Source organism: Brassica rapa, chromosome A03 (assembly GCF_000309985.2).
Source record: "Brassica rapa cultivar Chiifu-401-42 chromosome A03, CAAS_Brap_v3.01, whole genome shotgun sequence".
NCBI lineage: Eukaryota > Viridiplantae > Streptophyta > Magnoliopsida > Brassicales > Brassicaceae > Brassica > Brassica rapa.
Window position 1 is genome coordinate 22,911,654 of NC_024797.2, and position 23,351 is coordinate 22,935,004.

At 33.0% G+C, this 23,351-nt stretch overlaps 1 protein-coding gene across 1 annotated transcript; it reads left to right on the forward strand.

Moving 5' to 3' along the window:
* The first annotated feature begins 8,412 nt into the window (after nucleotides 1-8,412).
* Nucleotides 8,413-15,595, forward strand: LOC103860673 (GATA transcription factor 18). The gene is made up of 2 exons (XM_009138317.3): nucleotides 8,413-12,708; nucleotides 13,053-15,595. The coding sequence occupies exons 1-2, from the start codon at nucleotides 12,238-12,240 to the stop codon at nucleotides 13,416-13,418; spliced, it is 837 nt and encodes a 278-aa protein (XP_009136565.1). The 5' UTR covers nucleotides 8,413-12,237; the 3' UTR covers nucleotides 13,419-15,595.
* Nucleotides 15,596-23,351: the final 7,756 nt, after the last annotated feature.

Consider the following 23,351-nt stretch of genomic DNA (forward strand, 5'->3'; position numbering starts at 1 on the left):
TTTGTTTTTGTATAAAACAAGTTTTCAAACATGTATGATGTATTATCTCAAAAGAATCACAAAACAGTTTTAGTGTTTTAATCGCTTTATGTAAATGCATCTACTTCTAAGTTTATGTGGCAATGTGATAGATTTAGAAAACATGTATCTAAAATAATAATGTATTTTGATAGTCATTACAATTTTATAATTGCATAATTTGGAAAACAGTGACAATTACCCGTGCATAGTACGGGAGGTAATACTAGTGTCTTAATAAGTTTCAATACAAGCTGATTCTTCATCACAAACGTTTTAGTAGTTATTTATAGAACCGTGTTTACTATACATTAAAAAAAATTGCCTTAGGCCCCCCAACTAATGTACAACTTTTAGGGCCTCTAATTTCATAAAATTATTATATGCAACTTAAATAAGTTTAGATAAAACTTCACTTGATTTTGAATTGGACTTTGTATTTTTATTCTAATTAATTTTAATATGTGCTAATTAGAATACTAAGAATTCTTTTAAGAGTTGTCAATGTTCCAACTACAGTTTTGAATTTCATTTTTCTTTTGTTAGGTACTGTATTCTAGTTTTCCCATCATAATTTATTTGTTTGTATTTTTTTAATGTATACATTATGATAGATTTTTTTAAATTTAACCAATACATTTATGTAATATTTATATTTAATCTATGACCATTTCGTAGCGTTTTATACTTTATCCATCATCATTTTGTAGCGTTTTATATTTTATGTATTATTATTTCTATTTTTAATATTTTATATCAGCTGAATGTAAATTATAAATCATGATTCTGTTTTTTTTAGGAGTACTAATTTTTACCCATGTTTATAATCTTTACTTTATATTACAACTTTTAATGCACTCTACCATGATTTAAATTTTGTTATACTATATTATGTAACTTTTTTAATTTATTTTAAGTCTTTAAATATTTTCGCACAACATTGGTTACTTCGATCCAATAAAACGTATTAGTAGTTTTTTAAGCATGTTTTCAAGCATGCTTTTTTCATCAAGCTAGTTTATTTATTACAATTATTTTAATATAAGAATTAAAGCATACTAATAAATTTTCTCAATATTTTAATATACAATTGAAGTAGTGTGATGAAATGTTAAAAATAGTCACTCGCGAACAATTAATATGTATTAAGATATATACATTAAATAGTGGGCAAAATAGTAAACTTGGTCGAGTTACTTGATTAGGACGTCTAAGGCTTGAAACAAAAAATTCACTGGAGTGTTAGTGAAAGTTGAATTTATGATTGTTAAAATTTCTAGAATCTAGTGTTGTTGGTTTATACATTTTCACTTTTTCGTTAAAATGTAGTATTATTAGTTTAATGATTTAATAATTCTACATAATATTTTGTTACTCAAGTTTTTTAGATTTTAATGATTCTTTAAATCTATTAAAATATGTGTTATTGGAAATTGTATTTTTCACCATTTAATTCATAACACAAGATTTTAAAAATACTATTTATATACCTTAGATTTTTAGAATCATTATATCAATTCATTTTCATAGAATTTCACAATACATAAAACTTTCTATAACTCTTTCCCAATTTAAAAAATCTCTCGACTTTTAAATTCAACAAATTCTATATAAATCTTATTCCCACTAACACCCCCTAATTCTTGATAATCGATTAACTTGTCATTGTGATATTTGAAATTTTTAATAGATTTAACTGACAATAATTCTACCTAATTGAATTTCCATATTAAGCAAACCCCGCAGTATATAATTTACGAGAAGCCGAGCTCGCGCGTTATACGTAGTTTATTTATGGACATTAGCGAAATGTTTGGTCTATCATGTCACGACAACGCGTCGTTCTACCCTGTGAGTTCAAAACTTGTTGTTGGATGGGAGCGTATTGATCACAGGGTAGTTGGGTCACGTGAAATTTCTGTAGCTTTGCATGTAGTGGCGAATCGTAACGCTTTGTGTGTTGGGGTTATCACGTATTACGTTTCGACTCTAACAAAATTTACTTCTATAAATATAAATTTTTTTGACAAAGAAATATAAATATAGATTACGTACAATAACTAGAGATATAAACATAAACATGCGACAGAGCATCTTTTGGAAAGTGTTGGTCGTCCCATTTGTCGAACTAAGCTTCGGCAATCTCAAGACGATCTGATTTCACCTTTTTATTTCTAAATTAATTTTCAAATATTCCTTCTATATTTGAAAAATGTTGTTTAAACTTGTTCATACATATTTTAAAAATTAATATTCATTTTTATACTTTCTTGTTTTATTTTAACTAGGTAAGGAACCCGCGCGATATCGCGCTGAAACTCATTTTATGAAAATGTCACATTTTATAAAATAATATTTTTTAAAAATTATTATTGTTTTCACAGAAAACATGTGTTTCTTGCATTCAGCTATATTCTTTTATTGATTACTGAAAATCTATATTTTGTTCTATAGATTTAGTGGTAATAAAATAAAAATTATGTTAGTATCAAATTTGTCTTATTATCCAGTTAGTTAAATTATTTTGACATCCCGAATACAAATTAATATTTGAAATCAATAAAAAATTAAACATATTCTAATTTAATCATTTACTAATTTAATGAGGTAACTTATAACGATAACTCCGATATTCATGATTTATTGATTTGTTTGAATTTATTGAAGACGCATGTGGTAGATAACATGACTAGATGAAATTTTAAGAAATTGTGTCCGTTAACATATTCTTCTTAACATATCTGAAGGTGAATATTTGCAATTGTATGACTTTAAAAATCTTTTGATCTCATTGTTTGACTCTACAGTTCACGTATTCTATTATTTGTGAAGTAAATTTTTCGAATCGAGTTGGTAAAAATATTAGAATCCCAAAAATATATAAAGTGAAGTGACATAAATATGGTGTTGTGGAAAAAAAAAAAGAAATCAAAAGAGGGTGTGATGGTGCTTTTTATATATCGTTAACATTAAAAGGAAGAAATGTGTAAAATCATCACATGTATAATTTTCTTGTTGGCCGTTCACCACTTTTGTTATCTTTTTGTTTTTCAGATTTTACTAAAATAGTTTTCTTTGTTTATTTCTTTTGTATTATGGCTATCACTCCTATTAATATCCTATATATATATATATATATACATATTGTAAATTGTAAGGTATCATGATAGAGAAATATAAAATAATTTAACAGTATTCTAAGTGCTGAAAATATTTGTCAATTACATCGTTGGTAGCAATTTCTTTTTTTTTTTAGGGGTTTCAACGATCATAATACCAGCGAAAGTAGCCCTGAAATCATATGAATTTATTCTTATTGTAAAAATAATTTTTTTACCAACATGATTTTCATTTAGAAAAGACATTACAGCATTGACTTCCAGATCATTGTCATTGATGTTTTTTTATATATTATCAATATTAACCGTTCAGAGTGACATGATTGAAAGTCGTGTATAAGAAATTGGAATTGAATCATGTGTTTATAAAAAGTACATATCACAAATACAAAATTTGTGAGTACGAAAAAACATACTAATATATTTGTTTAGTTTAGGATTTTTGGTTATCCAAACACGAATAACCTCTCATAGTATTTTTGGTGACAACATTTCATTTGAATATCTTCTAAAAATTTATAATCACATAATTTCACATAACTTTTTTCTTATCATTTCATTAGATTAGTTAAAATTTTACTTTGAAAAACACATGACAAGGGCTATTTATAGATTTACAAAAATCTATATGAATAGTCATATATTTTCAATTTATAAGTAATTATTTTAAAACAATATTTTTACAATATATTTTGAATAGACACATCAGTTCTATAAAAAAAATATTATAGAAAAATACCTTAACTATTTAAAAAAAATATTCAAATATTTATTTAATAGTCATATATTTTCAATTTATAGGTAGTTATATTAAAAGGAAAAGACATTTTTACAATATAATTTAAATAGACACATTAGTTAAAAAAACACTTTTATTATAGAAAGACACCTCAACTATTTTTTTACAAACCACCATCCGATGGCCATGGCCATGCATAATCGTCTATTTGGCACGCAACAAAACATTAAACATTAGTATGGGAACAGCGTGCATGAACTGACTCACTTGACACATATATTTGCGGGAAATACTTGGGAGAAAATAAAATTAAATGACATAAGAAGACATAACTTGCAAGACTAAGACTAATAATTTCATTGTTTCATTGTAAATTTTTGGATATTCAAGCACGTAAAACTCTTCATATTATTTTTTGTTGACAACGTTTTATTAATTTGAATATTTTCTAAAACTTTGTAATCAGGTAATTGCACATAATTTTTTTTTACACCATTTTATCAGATTAGTGAAAATTTTACTTTGAGAAAGGCTTGGATAAAAACTATTTATAGATTTTCAAAAGTCTATTTGAATAGTCACAACTTTTCAATTTGAATAGTCACAACTTTTCAATTTGAATAGTCACAACTCTTCAATTTGAATAGTCACAACTCTTCAATTTGAATAGGCACAACTCTTCAATTTAAATAGTCACAACTTTTCAATTTGAATAGTCACAACTCTTCAATTTAAAGGTAGTTATTTTTTAAAAAAAATACTTATAGAAATAGTCACAACTTTTTATTTTTTAAAAGATATTTATATGAATTTTTAGAAAAGACACAACCTTTCAACATTGAACTTTTTTGAAAAGACACAACTCTTTTTGATATATTTTACAAAAAAACACAACCTTTCAACATAAGTGGATTCACAACCTTTGGAATTAATTAGGATTGTTATTATTAGTAGATTAGTGTAGAGTTTTATTTGCTTTCCAATAAACTTCAACCATTCATATATTTACATTTAAATTTATCTTTCAATTTTAAAGTAAAATACATTTATTTAAAATTAGATTATCATTTTTAATACATTCCGAAAAATAAGAACATAAATTTTTTGTATACGTAATGAGTATTTTTTAAAAATATTAAGAATATGTGTCATTTACTTAGCTATATAATTTCACCATTTCAATCTATATATATTGTACTTTTCAAGGTTTAGGCTCTGATTATTCACAACTCAAACTTTTTTTCGTTCTCATATTCAGTTTTGGATTGTTTTAGAACTATATTTTTATAATGATGAGTTCAAGAGTTTTTATGTGGTATTATTCTGTTTTGAATTAAATAATTTTAAAATGATATCAGTTTTATTTTAATCCTGTTCTAGATTAGAATAAAACAGTGATGAACAAACATATTTCATTTTATAATAAATAATTAAAAAAAACTAAGTAGCAAATAAATTTGAATCAGTAGTATTCTGAAATAATTTGTTTCAAGGCTCAAAATTAATTTGTTTGGCTAAATTCTTTTACAATTTCAATTTGTACATATTTTATTTTTGAATATTTAGATTATCAATCAAAATTTAAAACTAATAATATTCTTACATTTATGTTTTAAGATTTATTTAACTATATTTTTTTGTAAAACTGCAAAAATAATTTTCTTTGAACTATAAAACTGAACAATGATGAAATCTAGGACGTACACCTAATCGAAAATTCACAAAGACTTGAGTGTTTTTTACAAGATTTCATGTAAAATTGAAAAATAATTAACTTTATTTGTAATATATTAGAATATACTAGTATATTACGCGAAAAGTAATTGTAGGATGTTAATTTTCCATCTATTGCAGTATTTATAGATAATGCTCAATCACATTTGAGAACTTTCTTCACCATTTTTCTGAAACACGTTCATCTTTTTCCATGCTCCAAAAATCTCTGTATATTTTTAATGGCTACATTATTTTTCTTCTATCATTTATAATCTTTTTTTACTATTTTTTGTCATTAACTTATACAGACTCATACTGATTCTGTAAACCAAAACGGAAGATTTTGATTCATATGAACGCCGAAATATGGTTGCTTTCTAACACTGCGTACTAGACTATCCGCCCTCAAATTTTGCGTCTTTGGTACATATATGATCTCTGATCTGAGAAAACCTTCCTTCAGGATCTTGATGTCCTCTAAATAACTTGCAAAAGTTGGTCACTCTTCTAGTTCCAAAACCATCTTCACCAATTGAGAGCAATTCGTTGCAATTAAAATAGCAAATATATACGTAAGCTTTGAAGAGAAAAATATATTTGCAAAGAATGTAATACTAATTTTAACAAAAAATTCTTTTTAACATAAAAAAAAGAATGTAATACTAATTTTAAAATTTTTCTTAAATGTACTGGGGCAACACTTGAAACTTTTTGTAAGTATTTTTTTTGTTAATTAATTGTATTCACATTTCAACTTGACAAACTAATAATGATCTACTGTCGTTATTTTGGAGTATTTATGCAAACTCAAGGGTGGTTTTCTGATTTCTTATTTACAGCAAATGTAAATACTAATTTTAAAGTGTTTGCATTTTCTCCATTTATAGCAAATAGATAATCGAATTTTCTTTAATATAAGTCACGAAACAGATATGAAATCAATTTATAGATAAGAGAAGTATAAAGTTCTTTGTTACCTTTGTTGCTGATAACTATGGTGGAGTTTGAGGAAGCTGTGAGAATACAGAAAAACATGATTTTTTTTAACTATAAAACTGCACAATGATGAAATCTAGGACGCACATAATCGAAAATTCACAGCGACTTGAGTTCTTTTTTTTTTAACAAGATTGCATGTAAAAGTGCAAAATAATTAATTTTATTTATAATATATTAGAATATAATAATGACTGAACATGAATTTTAATTTCCAGAGATTATGAATAAGAAGACCTTCTGCGATCATCCATGGAAACATATACAAGCATTTTATTCATACCATGATAATTTGGCCATAGAAAAATGAAGTTATCATGTGCTATTACTATTAGCTATAATGATTTATGAGGTGGGTCCAATCGCTTTTTCTTTGTTTCTTTCACTGGTTCAAGATCAAATTTATGGGGAGTATTATTGTTCTTTGACCTTTCCTTTTTAAAGAGTCTTCTTTGACCCATCAAGATTCAAGAGCCGAATCTCTCACTAGCTAAGCTAAGATAGCATGAAAAATGAATAAAATATATAAAAGAGATATATAGTTCATATGTATGCATAGGCTAATTGGGGTGTTGCTTTGATGATTGCAGGGAGGTACTTGACTTGAATAGAGGGGATTCTTCCCTTTATATTTTGGATTCTTCACAATCTAGTCTATTAGCTTTTCTTTTCATGTTATTTTAAAAACTCATCCAGATCTTCCTGGATATTCCCATGTCATTATGATTCTAACTTCGTATTCTCTTTATTAAAAACCACACAAGGAATTGGATTCTCATAGGGTTTCGATACTCAACCATACTACGACCATGACTGCCTGGTTCTAACTCAAAAAAAAAAAAGAGACTAATGTCTTCCATAGTTAATGTATACAAATTCCCCAAGAATGTTTAAAAGAGGTAAAATACAAAACTTAAAACCTTTTTATATTTTTTTTTTCCTCTGAAATTTGATATTTTATTTAACAAAGGTTTTTCTACAAACAAAGCCCAAAAAGAAAGGAGATCCTGGCCTATCAACCAGACCCAACTACAACACTAGAAAACCAAACACAGGCCCATATCCACTACCAAACAGATGACGCAAAACAACGTGTTCAACTCAAGAGAAAAGAGGGACACGTGCCAAGACAATATCACCGTCTTCTTCCACCTGCAAATCGTCACCGCAACTGAACCAAAAGCCACCAGAAACCACCGGAATCACACCGGAAACGCGAGCCACCATCGATTTCACCGACTTAAAAGTCGTTATCGGAACAAACAGATCACTTTAACTCCGGAATCAACCGGGAACACGACCACAACCACCGAAAACCACCTCCAATGACTGTATTGGAAGTTTTAGGGATTCAGCATCTTTCCACACATACGTCTAAGCTTTGGATAGCATCAATCAAATAAACTCAAGATCTCATCCAAACCCAGACCACCCAATCACTAAAACGAAAAACGTCATACAGCTCGATCACTTCCGAGGATTCGATAGCCGGCAACCACCACCGAAGAAGAAACGGCACGGCCCCAGAAACAAAGCCAATCATCCACCAAACGATCGGTGCGATACTGGAACTGAAAATCCGGACATACAGTTTCGAAGAACCAACGATACCGCATGCCGGACCGGAAACTAAACAAGGTAAACAGAACTGAAATAAAAAGGAAGAAACCCGACCGACGACATGGCTAAAGGAGCCCACCATCGTCGGCCGAGAACTATGCTCGGAGATCGCTTTTTCCTAAAACCTTTTTATATATACTAAGCAAGTCATCATTTTATATAAGAAAAAATACATGCGAAATATTCGAAATAAATCCGCGAGTATGTGGTTAATGGTAGTTAACTATGACAGAAATTCTGCCACGTTTGTCTTCCAAAATCTGATTTTAACTTGGAATAATCTTGGATAAATCTTTCTTTTATTTTTTTTTTATCTTTCTTTTATTTGGTAAAATGAAAAAAGGAATCAACTCCTGCTTGCATTGTTTCATTCCACACAACTTCCTCTCTATATACATATAAATTCAGTTTTCTAATTCCTTATAAATAGGACTGTGGATTAGTTATATTTATTGGTAAGGCTAGCTTACTCCTGAGAGCATGTTTTATTTCATAATTTTTCTATAGCTAAAATATAGATAATTTTTTCAAAAATGTATTTTCTATAACAAAATGCTATATTTTTTATTTGTAAAAAAAATTGACTTCTATATTTTAAAAAAACATCCATCTAACATAAAATATATAATATTTATCTATTATATAAACAAAATTTGGAAAATAATTCAGATCTATTTCAAAGTTTCTGAATTATACAAAAAAATAGAAGTGGATTTGAATATATTTCAAAGTTTCTCAAATCATTTGAGATGTTTTGAGATAAGTTGGACTCATATTTGTTACCAAATAATTGTGTTGGCTTAGTCTTTAGGTTGCAACATGCACATCTGACAGTCCCAATATGATATCAGAGTTTGAATCATTTTAAATCATCTCCAATCTATTTTTATATTTTCTTAAAACTATATGTTTTTAAAATATAGATGGATCATGATATATGTCTCTATACTACAAGAATGTTATTTTAGAGAAAAATAAACAGATTCCTTGGAAATGCTATATATATATATTGCTATAAATCGAAACACATTATGGTTCACAACATATATAGCTAAAAGAATTTAATTTGACCAAAAAGAAAAGCTAAAACAATTTATGATATTCAATCGTTAAATCAACAATCGTCCGAACTTATCTGTCTGATAACTATGTGACATCTCACATGATACCAGGGACTGATCTTCTATTATATATCTTATTTGTCAAATTGGGTACACTTTCCTACGACATCCTCAATTTCTCAAATACAAAAGCCCCCATAAAACTCATATTTATCACTTCAAATTTTTGGATCTCCGCCGGAAGTTTAACTGGAAACAAAAATGCTTTTAACTTAAATAAATTTTCATCACCAGTACATCACCATATTTATCTTAGTTGTTATCTTATTTGCAAGATACTTTTAACTTATTTGATTGATTTTTGTTTTGCAGTATTTCTTTTCTCAAGACTAACATAATTTATAAAAACGTAAAACATATAGAATTTGATTATATATCTATCTTTAATTTTTTTGCATTTATAATATCATTATTGATGGATCTCAAGATTTATTTAGAAATAGAGTTTTGGTTACATGTATAAAAATTTTCAGAAAACATATAGATTGATGATTATATATAAAAGTATACATATTTGATTGATAATGTGATTAAAATACAGCCATGGAATACATAAGATATTTAAGAACAAGAGAGTGCAAAGATATCGAGACTATAAATTTGTTATTCAAGAATTCAGATCTTTACTTCTTGTTCTTGGTTCTTCTTTTATATGTTTTCAAAAGTGAATTGTAACGGTAATGAATTTTGGCGAGGAACACATGTTATATGTCATCTTCAATTTTATTTCTGTTATCCTTTGGTTTGATTATTCAGCTCGACATGGATTATCTTCTAGTTCATAGGGACCTTAATAACCATTGTGAGCATGTTATCTTCTCAAAAGTCTTAGAAACACTAGACCGAATTCTTAAACCGGATTTGGAGTAGGATAAAACCCTCCTCCAACAACTATCATTGATCCATCTACCACCACTGTATATCTAACGGAAGCTCTTCTCCTACCATCTATCTACAAATGAAACAAATTGAAACTCTGCATTCTAAAGAAATTAATGGAGAATTTTAGTTAAGGGCTTATTTGTTAAATAGACAAAAACAGTAAAATTAGATTTTGAAAGAAAGAATAGAGAGAGATCGGAAGAGAAAGTAGGAGAGAGGAAATTTTTTAGTTAGTTAGTAAATTTTGTTTTTTTATGTCTATTGGATGCAATTTCTCTTTAGTTAAAACATAATCATAGAAATCCATTGAATAGAGGACGATGACTACCAGAGTAGAGTCTAGCTATAGCTAAAGTTTTGAAGAAATCCAATAACCTGATCTTAGTCAGTTTTACTAACATAATCGTGGGATCATCATTAACCACATCAGGCTGTGCAGGTATCGAACGTGTGATGGCGATGTGGTGGAAGTAAAAGAACAAGGCCACGCGCGAATGAGCAGGGTCGCGTGAGATTCAGAGTTCTAGGGCATAGATACGGATAAAGACAGAGGTTTATAGCAGTAGCATTATATTGGAAGAGAACAAATAAAAATCAAAAACTGAGCCTCGTGATCGGAGATTTTTTTGCAGTGATGACTGTACTCTCTCCCCCTTGTCACGTGGGCTAAATTTTGACCACCCTTCTTCAGTGACCTTCAACAAACATCACATCACTCTCTCCTCCTTCTATTTTTTTTTTGCATGGTTTAATTCTAGAGCTCTTAATTCTACTCCACATAAACCGATAATTTCAAATCCTTCTTTACAAATTATAAACGTGTATAGATCTAGTAAATATTCGTGTGTGAGTGGCATAATATTAATTTCCTTAAATAGCAATAACGTATTAACAAGAATTTGCACGTGTGCTGGTCCAAAAGTTTTATGTTTTTCATCCGATTGACCCCACATATCATTTATTAATAACATACTTAAACATTTCAATCTCTAGTTTTCGGAAGCACATAAATGAATGATTTCATTTTAGTAATATATTTCCAAATGTGTTCATCTTATATTTAGCATCTTTATACGAAGTTTGGCATGGCATCCATCAACCAGCTGACCAATATTTTTTTTTACTCGATGGTTTCGATTACTTTACTTTCGTGTTTATTTATTGTGTTTTGTTCAAACAAAGATAATATACATTGTTGCATTTTTTTATATTATTACAACAGGAGAGTATCGAATAAAAAAATATAAATAATATGGAATTAAAGTTGATGAAGAAAAAGAAAACATCAATTCCTTAATGTCCAGGGTGAATTATCCAACCATACTAGAACACCACTAGTTACTTTTGTGTTATATTTTTAATAATGTTTGACGTCATGTCATCTTTGTATCTTATGATCTTTTTTTTGTAAAGGCTAATCCCTCCTTAAGGAATGTCAATTGTTTTTAAACCTGAATATAGCAAAAAAAACTAATTAACTCGAAATATGTCTATTTTGAGTCATTTAATTATCAACGCTCACATAGATTACATGTAGAGGAAGCATGTGCTATATAAGTGGAAAATATAGATAGTGATTAAAATATAACTCGGCTATCTGAGAGTATGATTAATGGAGAACTTTTAAAATGAAGTTTTTAGTAGAATTTAAGAGTTGGTTCTTAATTTTTTTAGTTAGAAATTAACCGTTCTTATATTCGTTAAGAACCTCCCATTAATCATGTTCTGAATAACAAAAATTAAAAGCAAGTGAACCCCCTTAGAGTAAATGATTTATAGTAATATTACTTCGTAAGAAGCTAGTCCCTACATATTCTGTTGATTTTAATTATTCGTTTACTAAAGACCTGCATATACACCTCTAATTCTAAAATTTATATATAGGTGTGTGTCCTCTTCTCCGTTCTGCACTTCAACGAGAACTTACTACTTGGATTGATCTCTTCATATTTTCTTTAACTTCTTTTAGTTTACACTTAGGGTTTTCAAAGTTGGAGAGAGTGTGTGTGTGTGTGTGTTGAGAGAGATGATGCATACTCCGTACAATACTTCAACACAGGGGCAATATTGTCATTATTGCGCAATGTTCCACCACCACAGCCAAAGCTGCTGCTACAACAACAACAACAACTCAAACGCCGGCGTTTACGAGCAGAACGGCGAAGATTATTACTCTTCCTCCGTCGTTGACTGCACTCTATCTCTTGGCACTCCTTCCACACGTCTCTGCGAGGAGGATGAGAAACGCAAACGCACTACTTCCTATGGTCCTTCCTCTTGCATTTCCAACTTCTTGGACTTGATTCACACCAAAAACAACAACTCCAATACGAAGCCGTCTTTTGACTTCCCTTCTTTCTCCACTGGTAATCCCATCAAGCCAACACGCGGTTGCCCCAGCGGTAACGGCGGTGGCGACTCTCTCCTCGCCCGACGCTGTGCCAATTGTGACACCACTTCAACTCCACTCTGGAGAAATGGTCCTAGAGGCCCTAAGGTAATTAATTTCCAATAATTCATTATAAAATACTACTTCTTGTTGATAATCAACATATAAAACTTGGTTATCTTTTATTTCTTCTCTTTAACCGATATTTTACTGTATATATAACTTCATATCGAAATAGCATTAAGTAAGGATTTTGATGGTTAGATAAGGTGATTAATTTCCCACAAAAATTTATTTAAAATGAACTTTTTAAATTTCAAATGCAACCTCATATAAATTATAAAGAAAAAACAAATATTTTCAAATGAGACATTTCATCCCCTTTTTGAAATATTTCCATTTTTTTATGATATTGATTGTTAAATGAAGTGGACGGTTTTTGGAATTTACAGTCCCTATGCAACGCATGCGGCATTCGTTTCAAGAAGGAAGAGAGAAGAACCACGACGGCTTCAGGGAATGCCGTCGTTGGAGCCTCACCTATAGCAGGCGATCCGTACGGACATCACAACGCCAGCTACAACAATTACAACATTACCACTAGTCACAACAACAGTGGTACTTCGTGGGCTCAGCACACAACGCAGAGGGCTCCGTGCAACTATCCGGCAAACGAGATCAGGTTCATGGATGATTACAGCAGCACTGGAGCTGATAATAACGGTGACTCTGACGGTAGCCACGGCGGCGTTCCGTTTCTTTCGTGGAGGCTAAATGTGGCAGATAGGGCAAGTCTTGTCCATGACTTTACGAGATGAAAAAGAAAGAGAAATTGACGTTAGATTCTTAAAATATCCATGTAGTTTAATTATTTGTTATGTCTAGGTTTCTTAAAAAACGAAGAAAATGTTTGAAAAAGAAGTGTATATCGCGAGACGATGTTGATGGTATTGATAGTGTGACGATGATCTAACTTATGGTTTATCTATTTTACACCATTCTCTATTGCAGATTGACGGATATAAACCTACTTATGGAAATTTATCTATCTCTTTAGTCCTTTTTATTGTACGTTGGAATATATAAACCCTAATCTTTGTTTAACTCCAAACTGAATATTACATTCATGTAAATCAATCATGATTCATGAGTGTTAGTACAAAAGTGATGTACATGAAAGAAAACGCAGACCAAAAAATGTAGACATAGGATATAACTCTTTTAATGTATACAGTTTTGTGGTTAAAACGGAGAAGTTTCAGTTTCACCTGACTCCCTGAATTTCACAACTGAGACTTTAATTATTATTGTGTTCATTTAATTGGTTGGAATAAGAAAATTAAATGAGAAAATAAAACATTGAGTGTCAGCTGAATGGTAGTGAAGATTGAAATCTGATCGTCGAATTAAGAGATTAGATTCTGATCGTACCAATGTGGGATGACTCATGTCTGTGGTTCTGTTTGGATCAGAGCATTGTAGTGATTTAATGAACTTATTTTTGTCGTATTATGCTCTGTTCTCTCCTCCTTTATATTTTGACCGTCGTTTTGTCCTTTTCTAATTACATCATCTTGACCTTTTGCTCGTGTCAATATGCGCTCAACAGAATATCTTCTTTCTTTTTATTATATAAGTTTTCCGATTTTACCGAACCGATTCTGCAACATTGTTTGTACTAATTCTACCAGCTTTTAATCTTACTCTGCACGATGACACAAAAATCTCACTATGATATTATATTTTTCTCTCTAGTCGTCGTCGACAGATATTCAACTTTATTCAGCGTCCACCATGTGAAATGATATTTTACTTCTACGTGTGTGATCATAAACTTTTAAGTTATTGAAAGCCGTAACGATTTGGTTTTTATTAGTCACGAGAATACTCTAAAAAGTGGACAGTAGAGTATGTAAGGGAATGGTTGCATATGAAGCGGAATAGAGAATCAAACAACTCAATACGTCATAGTATGCATATCAGATGCTCATCAGGGCTAGGCTGGATAATGCGTGATCATAATGGGAAGTCCATTGATGGTGGTATGAGGCAATTTCATGGAAGATTTACATCAGAAGAATCATAATGTTCGGCACTGATCTGGACACTCCGGGCATCATGGTCTTTGGGCTATGATCTAGTTGAGTTCAAATGTGATAATTTTATTCTTAACTGGATATTTGACGGAGGTCCTACCAACTTAAAACTGCAACACTATACATAGACAAAACTGAACCTCCTCGTATTCGAGTATAGTTATAGAATTGTAGAATACGAACAATGAAAGGCGATAATTTCACTATATCAGTGGTCTTTGATTCATACCTCCCTATCAATTTAGAAACTCGATGACTGCCGTTTTATGCATCAATAAAATAAAAAGTTTTGGTTGGCAAAAAATAGTTTGTGTGATTGGGCTAAAATGTGCCCAATTAAGAATTTGATCGGGTTATCAGTTATCACTAACGACGAAACTAACATATTGCAATTTGCAACTGAACCGAAAAATGTATTATTGGGTTAATTAGGCGCCAATCGATATTATTGCATGAGGCCCAACTAAGTTTCGGGCTAAATGATAAATTTGTCGGTTTATAGATAATTGCTAATGACTAATATTGCCAATGTAATGAGGTTGACGATCATCACCGGACCAATGACCAATTTTGCCATCTCCATGTCCTTCCATTAAAAACTTTAGGGTATTCCATTGATAAATTCTTAATATAAAATAATATTAATATTTAAATTTTAAGTATGACTATAAAAATTATGTTAGTATTCTAATTATGAATATCGAGTGTATTACATCATCCTATCCACAAAGATATATTTTTCATTTGTTCACACATAAAAAAAAATTTAATTTGTATTATAAATACCTCATTTTCAATAAGAATAAACCAAAAACACTTCAATAAACTCAATTTGTTAATTTACAATTTAGAATTACTAAATAATATAAATTAATAAAAACACAAATTAATATAATAAACACACAAAAAGTAATATACTCTGTATTTAAACTTTTTCCAAAATATTTATCTGTGGGGAACGAAGATATCAATATTTTATAAGTACATTTTAAAATAAAGTAATGTACTATCCTTTATATACTAAATTGCAAGTCACTCATCCAATAAAAGTTTGACATTTGTCATTGTGTTTTAAAAATAACAAATCAATTAAATAACAAATTTAAATTTTTCGGAAACGATAAAGAAAAAAACTGATTCCTAAATTTTCTCATACCACTACTAACATGTTCAAACTTCCAAGAAAAAATGTCATGTATAGTTAGAAATTGTATCACGATGTCAAACACTTTTTCCAACAATTTCAAACTGTCTAAAACTTCTATATAACTTCAAGCAACTAATTGATTTCTCCTATTTCTTTCTTTTATCAATGTTTCTTCTTCATCTTTTCAGTGTTTTGAGTGTAGTAAAAAACGATACAGGTTTATATTTCTCCTTTTCAGATTAATTTTCTTTAATTTTTAATTCAGTGCTTTCTCATTCTTTTAATTATTTATGCATGATTCATGTTGAAAATGATACTTAATATACTCCAGTTTCAAAGAGTTCTTCAAACAAAACAAAAAACTCGGGAGTTTTGTCGGTAATTCAGGTTACAATACCTATATATGAACCTGCTATATACAAACTGATTATTTACAAATCGTTGTGTACGGTTAACTATATACATTTCACAAATATGTTTTCTTAAAACAAAACATATTCAAATATTTTACAAATCTGTTTGAGTCTATTATACAGAAACTGAAGTTTTGATATATGTTTTATCTTATCGTTGGATTTTATGGTTAGTGATTATTACTGTAGAAAAGGCGATTGAGAAGTATCCTAAAATGCAGGTTCAATAAAAAAAAATCATAAAACGTGTTTTTACCACTTTCTTGCGGTTAACATAGAAAGGTTTAATGTTATTGAGTTTTGTTTGGGTGAATTTTTAAATTTATTATGGATATAGAGCAAAATAAAAACTAGAGATCATCTTGCCATGAAAGAACATGAAGGTATATCAGTAGTTATGTGTGGACGAGATTAAAGTAATAATTGTAAACAATGGTTCTTAACTTATAATGATTACAAGTTGTTGTAGTTTTCTATATATATTATCACCAATTTACGGGTTTATGCAAATGCAAATTAATTAACACTCTTCTAGATATATTATCTATAATCTATGCGTTGTTAGTAGTATATTTTAACAAGAAAATGTAGTGTTAATACATGTTAAAAGTTAACAAATCCTTGCCCGTACGTAGTACGGGGCTAAACACTAGTGTTTTTATATTTTAAAAATAAATAATATAATTTATGTTGTGAAATTTTGAAATATTACCAATGGAATGCCCTAACTTTTTTGCTGAAGGGACAGGTCCATTGTTCATTACATGTGGAGGCTCATCGAATCTCAGAACTTCAGAAGACATCTGGCTGATAATAATAAAACCTCTCTTCCAGCGAATGCTTTGCTAGGAAATAGATTTGATTGATATGTGTATATAGGACTTATAGTGTCCGCAAAGATATTAACTAGTTAAGTTAAACATTTATTTGAAGTAAATTTCCTGACTGTGAAAGAAACAAGAAGAAAGTATTTTCTCTGAATATAACTTCTCAACTTGATAAATGAAATAGGGTGATTACATTGGTTTATATACAAAGAGTCTAAACCCTAGGGACTCTCTCGATCTTTACACAACCTTATCTCTCCAGCTGGTAAAGTATAAAGCAGTCAATCACCCAAGGATAAGAACAGCTCAAATCTGTTTTGGAGAGGCAAACCGTTCTCCTCCGTACTCTTCTGATTTTGTCTCTTCTGTTCAGAAGTCGACCGTTGTGAGCTGAACATGGGCTTTGTTAAGCTTTGAATCATTTGGGCCTCCTCCGCTCGGCCCACTTCCTTGATATCTCTAACATTCCCCCTCAAACTTGTGGTGGGTGGAGAGCCAACACCAAGTTTGTCTCTCAGTTCCATGAAAGCTCGTCGAGGCAAAGACTTAGTGAATATGTCTGCTAGTTGCTGTGTTGCAGGGATATGTCGAGTCTCTATCAGCCCCAGCGCCACTTGTTCTCTGATGTAGTGGTAGTCGGTATCGAAGTGCTTCGAGCGCTTGTGCATTGCCGGATTGGCACTTAGATAGACAGCAGAGAGGTTATCACATAGTAACATAGTGGCATGTGGTTGACTGATCCCAATGTCGCGTAGCAAGAAAGATATCCAAGCAATCTCCTGAGCCGTGGAACCAAGTGCTCTATACTCGGCCTCGGTGGAGGATCTTGAGACAGTAGCTTGCCGTTTTGCTGACCAAGAGAGAAGGTTTGGTCCAAGAAGTGTGCCAAAGCCTGTAGTTGATCTTCTTGTCTCCTTGCAACCTGCCCAGTCACTGTCACAATAAGCTGATAGAGTCAGTATAGATTGCTTCTTGATATGGAGACCAAGGCTTTGAGTTCCTTTGATGTATCTTAGTATGCGCTTCAGGAAACCAAAGTCAGCTTGAGTGGGAGCATGCATCCTTTGGCACACAAAGTTTACTGCATATTGTATATCAGGACAAGTGATGGTTAGATACTGCAGTTTCCCAGCTACACTCCTGAAGTACGTAGGTTCTGTAAATAAAGCTGACTCTTCATACTCCAGTCGTAGAGGAAGCGGTGTTGCCATAGGATTGCAGTCAGACATCGCAGTTTGATGAAGGATATCTCTGACATAAGCCGCTTGATGAAGAAACAGACCACCATCATACGACTCAATCTCAATACCAAGGAAGTAGCTCGGCTTCCCAAGATCTTTCATAGGAAATCTCTGTTTTAGGACTCCTAGTAAGTCTTGGAGAAGCCCCTCATCACTTCCAGTGAGTAAAATATCATCTACATACAGGAGCAACACCAGCGTCTTGTTGTTTCGATGATAGGTAAAGAGAGATGGATCAGACTTACTGCAACAGAAACCAAAGTCAATAAGAAACTCACTGAAAGTATCAAACCATGCCCGAGGTGCCTGTTTGAGTCCATACAGAGCCTTGGTGAGACGACAGACATGATTCGGCCTGTTAGGATCTTCAAAGCCAGGAGGTTGATACATGTAGACAGGTTCCTTCAACTCACCATGAAGAAACGCACTTGACACATCAAGTTGCCGTAGCGACCAACCTTTTGCTACTGCTACATTCAGTACCACACGTATGGTTGCTGTCCTCACCACAGGGCTGAATGTTTCTAGGTAATCAAGCCCCTCCTCCTGTTCATAACCTTTGGTAACAAGCCTAGCTTTAAGCTGCTTTACAGTTCCATCCGGATTGAACTTGACAGTAAAGACCCATCTGCTACTCAGTATGTTCATCTCAGGTGTTGCAGGGACCAGAGTCCAAGTATATGTTAGTCATCTCTTCTCCAACTGCACCATTCCAGCCAGGATGCTTCATCGCTTCTGTTATGTTCTTTGGTATTTCAGGGACAAATTTAGATACCAAGAGAGCGTATCGGCTGTTTGGTTTCTGAATTCCAGACTTGGCTCTAGTAGTCATAGAATGAGTATTCTCCAGTGGAACTACCTGAGGAACTGGAGCTTCCATCTCCTGATAATTGTTGTCAGCTTCTTGGATTGGTGAAGGAGGAGGTGGTGGGATTGGAGCTGCAGTTACTGGATCAGGAGGAGGTGGAAGAATTCTTATACATCTCTCATCTGTTGGTATTGATGGAGAAGATGTTGCTGTCTGCCATGCTTTCAGAAGGGTGGACTCATATCTAGGAACGAGATGTTTGTAGTCTTCTTTAAACGGAAAGCATTTCTCATCAAACACCACATGGCGAGAGATGTAGACCTTACCAGTAGGAGCATACAGACATCTATAGCCTTTGTAGTTAGGACTGTAGCCGAGAAAGACACACTTCAATGATCTTGGTTCTAACTTGTGATCTGCAACCGGACGTAGGTAAGGATAACAAGCAGAGCCAAATACGCGGAGGTGAGAGTAGTCTGGTTTAGATTTCAGTAGTAGCTCAGCTGGAGACTTGCTTCCCTTCGATAGGCCAGGAAGGAAATTTCCAATATAAGATGCCGTATAGAAAGCTTCTACCCAGTGATTCAGAGGTAGGTGAGAATGGAACATCATGGATAATCCTAGTTCAGTGAGATGTCAGTGTTTTCTCTCTGCTAGACCATTCTGCTCTGGTGTATAGGGACACGAGACACGGTGTTGAATCCCATGATGACTGAGATGATCTCTGAACCTCTGATTAATATATTCCCCACCGCCATCTGACTGAAACACCTTGATCTTCCTGTCAAGTTGGTTTTCGACAAGCTTTTGAAAGGCAGTGAAGACTGATAGAAATTCTGTTTTATTATGTAAAGGAAAGAACCACGTATAACGAGTGTGTTCATCCACGAAAATTACATAATAACGGAACCCTTGATTAGATGCAACAGGTGAGGGTCCCCAAAGATCGCTATGTATGCAATCTAATGGCTCAGAAACAGAAGAACTAGAATAGGAAAACTGAAGACGACTACTCTTTCCCATCTGGCAAGGCTCACAAATGGGAGATGTTCTGCTCTTATTCACTTTAATCTCCTTGCTGGCTTGAAGGTGCTGAAGAATTCTGAGGTTTGAGTGTCCTAAGCGATGGTGCCACACCGCCTCTGAAGCAGCTACATGACGGCTTGAGTAGAACGCAACAAACTCATCACTCTTCAGCATATATAACCCTTTAGTTCGTGGACCCTTTGACACCACTTTCTGAGTTTGGAGATCAATCACAGACACATTATGAGCATCAAAATAGACTCCACACGGGTAGTCATCACAGAGCTTAGACACTGACAGCAAAGATTTCTTAATATCTGGACAAACAAGAACTTCTTTTAAAGGAATTGTACCTGAACCAGAAGTGATGTTAGCGGCTCCAACATGAGTGATAGGAAGATATGCTCCGTCTCCAACCATAACAGCATCGTTTCCTTCATAGGGATGAGCATTGTGGAGATTCTGAGTGGAGGATGTGACATGAGTCGTTGCTCCAGAGTCAGGATACCACTCCTTTCCACTCTCATCAGTCATCCTCAGGGCAGAGAAAGCATCATTGCTCTGGTAGTTATTGTCAAACCTGTTGTAGCACTTGAGCGCGGTATGACCAATACGACCACAAATCTGACATGTAGGCCTGTTACCAGAGCCTGTTGGAGTTGACTGATGCTGAGTGAAGCCACGACCTCTGGTTGAATATCCACCACGGCCTCTGAAGTAGCTGGATCTACCTCGTCCTCTCTGTTGAGGATTGTAAGTCGGAGTAGCTTGCTTGTGTTCTTGAGAGTTCTGGTACTGGTGAGTGTTGAACACCATCTGTGGAGAGACTGTGGCATTCTCTTCATATGACTTAAGCTTGGAGTAAAAGCCCTGAACTTCAGACACAACGTCGTTGAAGGTTGGCTGAGGGAACTTGGTGAGGGAGCTTTGAATAACGGTAGTGATAGGGTCATACTCCCTTCCAAGTCCATTGAGAAAGCCAAAGATCTTCATCGACTCATCAATAGGCTTCCCAATAGAACTCAAAGCATCACACATCGACTTGAACTCTCTACTGTAAACTGCAAGCGTCTTCCCTTTGTTGGTTAACAGCTGGAGATTGCGGCGTAACGTGAACTCACGAGCCAAGGAACTCTTGTTGAAGTTTTCCGCAAGCGAGAGCCAGATCTCTCTAGAGGTAGGGAGATTATGAACGTACCCTAGGACTTCCTCTGACAGGGTACCAAACAACCACGAACGCACTAGTTGATCAGAACAGAACCAGGACTCATACGCTGGGTTAGAGTTTTCGACATCAACACCATCTTGAACCACCGTTACAGTAGCCTCCGGTTGCGTCACACCTCCATTGACGAAGCCAACCAGCTTCTGACTGGACAATAAGGACTCGAACTGGGTCTTCCAGAGTAAGTAGTTCCCATCGTTGAGCTTGAGAGTAACAGAGCTCAGGATGTGAACGTTCTTCGGGAAGGGATAGGAATCTGCCATTTTCGACCTGTTAAGGTTTTGATGGCTCTGATACCATGTGAAAGAAACAAGAAGAAAGTATTTTCTCTGAATATAACTTCTCAACTTGATAAATGAAATAGGGTGATTACATTGGTTTATATACAAAGAGTCTAAACCCTAGGGACTCTCTCGATCTTTACACAACCTTATCTCTCCAGCTGGTAAAGCATAAAGCAGTCAATCACCCAAGGATAAGAACAGCTCAAATCTGTTTTGGAGAGGCAAACCGTTCTCCTCCGTACTCTTCTGATTTTGTCTCTTCTGTTCAGAAGTCGACCGTTGTGAGCTGAACATGGGCTTTGTTAAGCTTTGAATCATTTGGGCCTCCTCCGTTCGGCCCACTTCCTTGATATCTCTAACACTGACTAGGTATATGACTTATGATTTAACAGATTTTATCTTCCGAATGGAATATAAATACCATCAGTCGCAGTATATGACTGATTGTTTTATTATCTTTTATCACCGAAACTTCTAAATCTAGCATCAATCATCGTATTGTAATTGGTTGTAATTGATCTGGGATCACTTCGCAATCAAGACCCACTTGCTCTGGGTCGGCCAGGACAGCTAATCGTATATCCTCTGACGAAGAAGCTATTCCACGCCCACCACTTTGTTGTCTCTTCCCTTTCTCTTCCAAGTTAATTTCACTTGCTAGATAATCTTGAATTTTGTCCTTGTTTTGTTTTCCTGTATTTGCAACTTAGAAAACGTGAGAGAAACCCCATTTGTAACTCTATGTGGAAGTACGTTCCGAATGTATCAAATCTAGTTTCATTTTGCTAGGATTCTTTGCTTAGAGAGCAATAGCATGGCTTCTTTTTTTCTCCCACTTTCCTTGCATCCAACCTTCTATAGGGCTTGGGCCAATGTCTCCACAGCTTGGATCTGATTTTGCCATGTCACAGGCTCACATATATGATCAACAAGAGCAGCATTTCTGAAGTATTGGGCGCAATGCTTGCTTCTTTTGACTTGGGGAGTTTGCTATATGGAGACAATTTACTAAAGTTCAAAGATGTCACGCACATTGATCAACCTCGTGAAAGTTTGTATGGCAAATATATATTTTCACTAATTTCAGTATATTTGAATGGTAAATAAGAAGATCATCATGAAGTGCAACACAGCTGTGGGAAACAAAGAATCTGAAAACAAGACATGTGGAGATAAATAAAAGTGCAGGTCTTTGTTTGTGCTTATGTGGACCAGCTTTTCATCCTTTTTCACACTTTATTTCCTCAACCCTCCCACCAGAAAATTAATTTAACATGTCTTCTCTTTCAATCAAGACGCAGGATTAACTCTTATTAGATGTTGTTAAAGCAGCCCTAATTTCATTGGTATGGGAAGTTGAAGATGTAGTAAATATAATTAGTTTCCATGCATCAACCCAAGCCACCGCACTTAATGTTGATATTAGTATAATTTCTCATATTTATAGTAAGATCAATTATTCCGGATATATAACTTGTGGCGTATAGTGTATTGACATAATAATTTTACAATTAGTGGATATTTGAATTAAAATTTGTGTTCACAAATTTTAATTTCTATGATATGTGATTATGTATGCATGCAAAAGTGAACTAATTTACACACGTTTCCAAATTTGATTTTCTTGATCACATGACACAATTTCAACTAAACTAAAATTATTGATTGAATTTTCTAAAATTGA

Coding starts and splice junctions, on each gene's coding strand:
- LOC103860673 (XM_009138317.3), top strand. CDS start 12,238: ATGATGCATACTCCGTACAATACTTCAACACAGGGGCAATATTGTCAT. Junction 12,709..13,052: donor ATGGTCCTAGAGGCCCTAAG/GTAATTAATTTC, acceptor TGGAATTTACAG/TCCCTATGCAACGCATGCGG.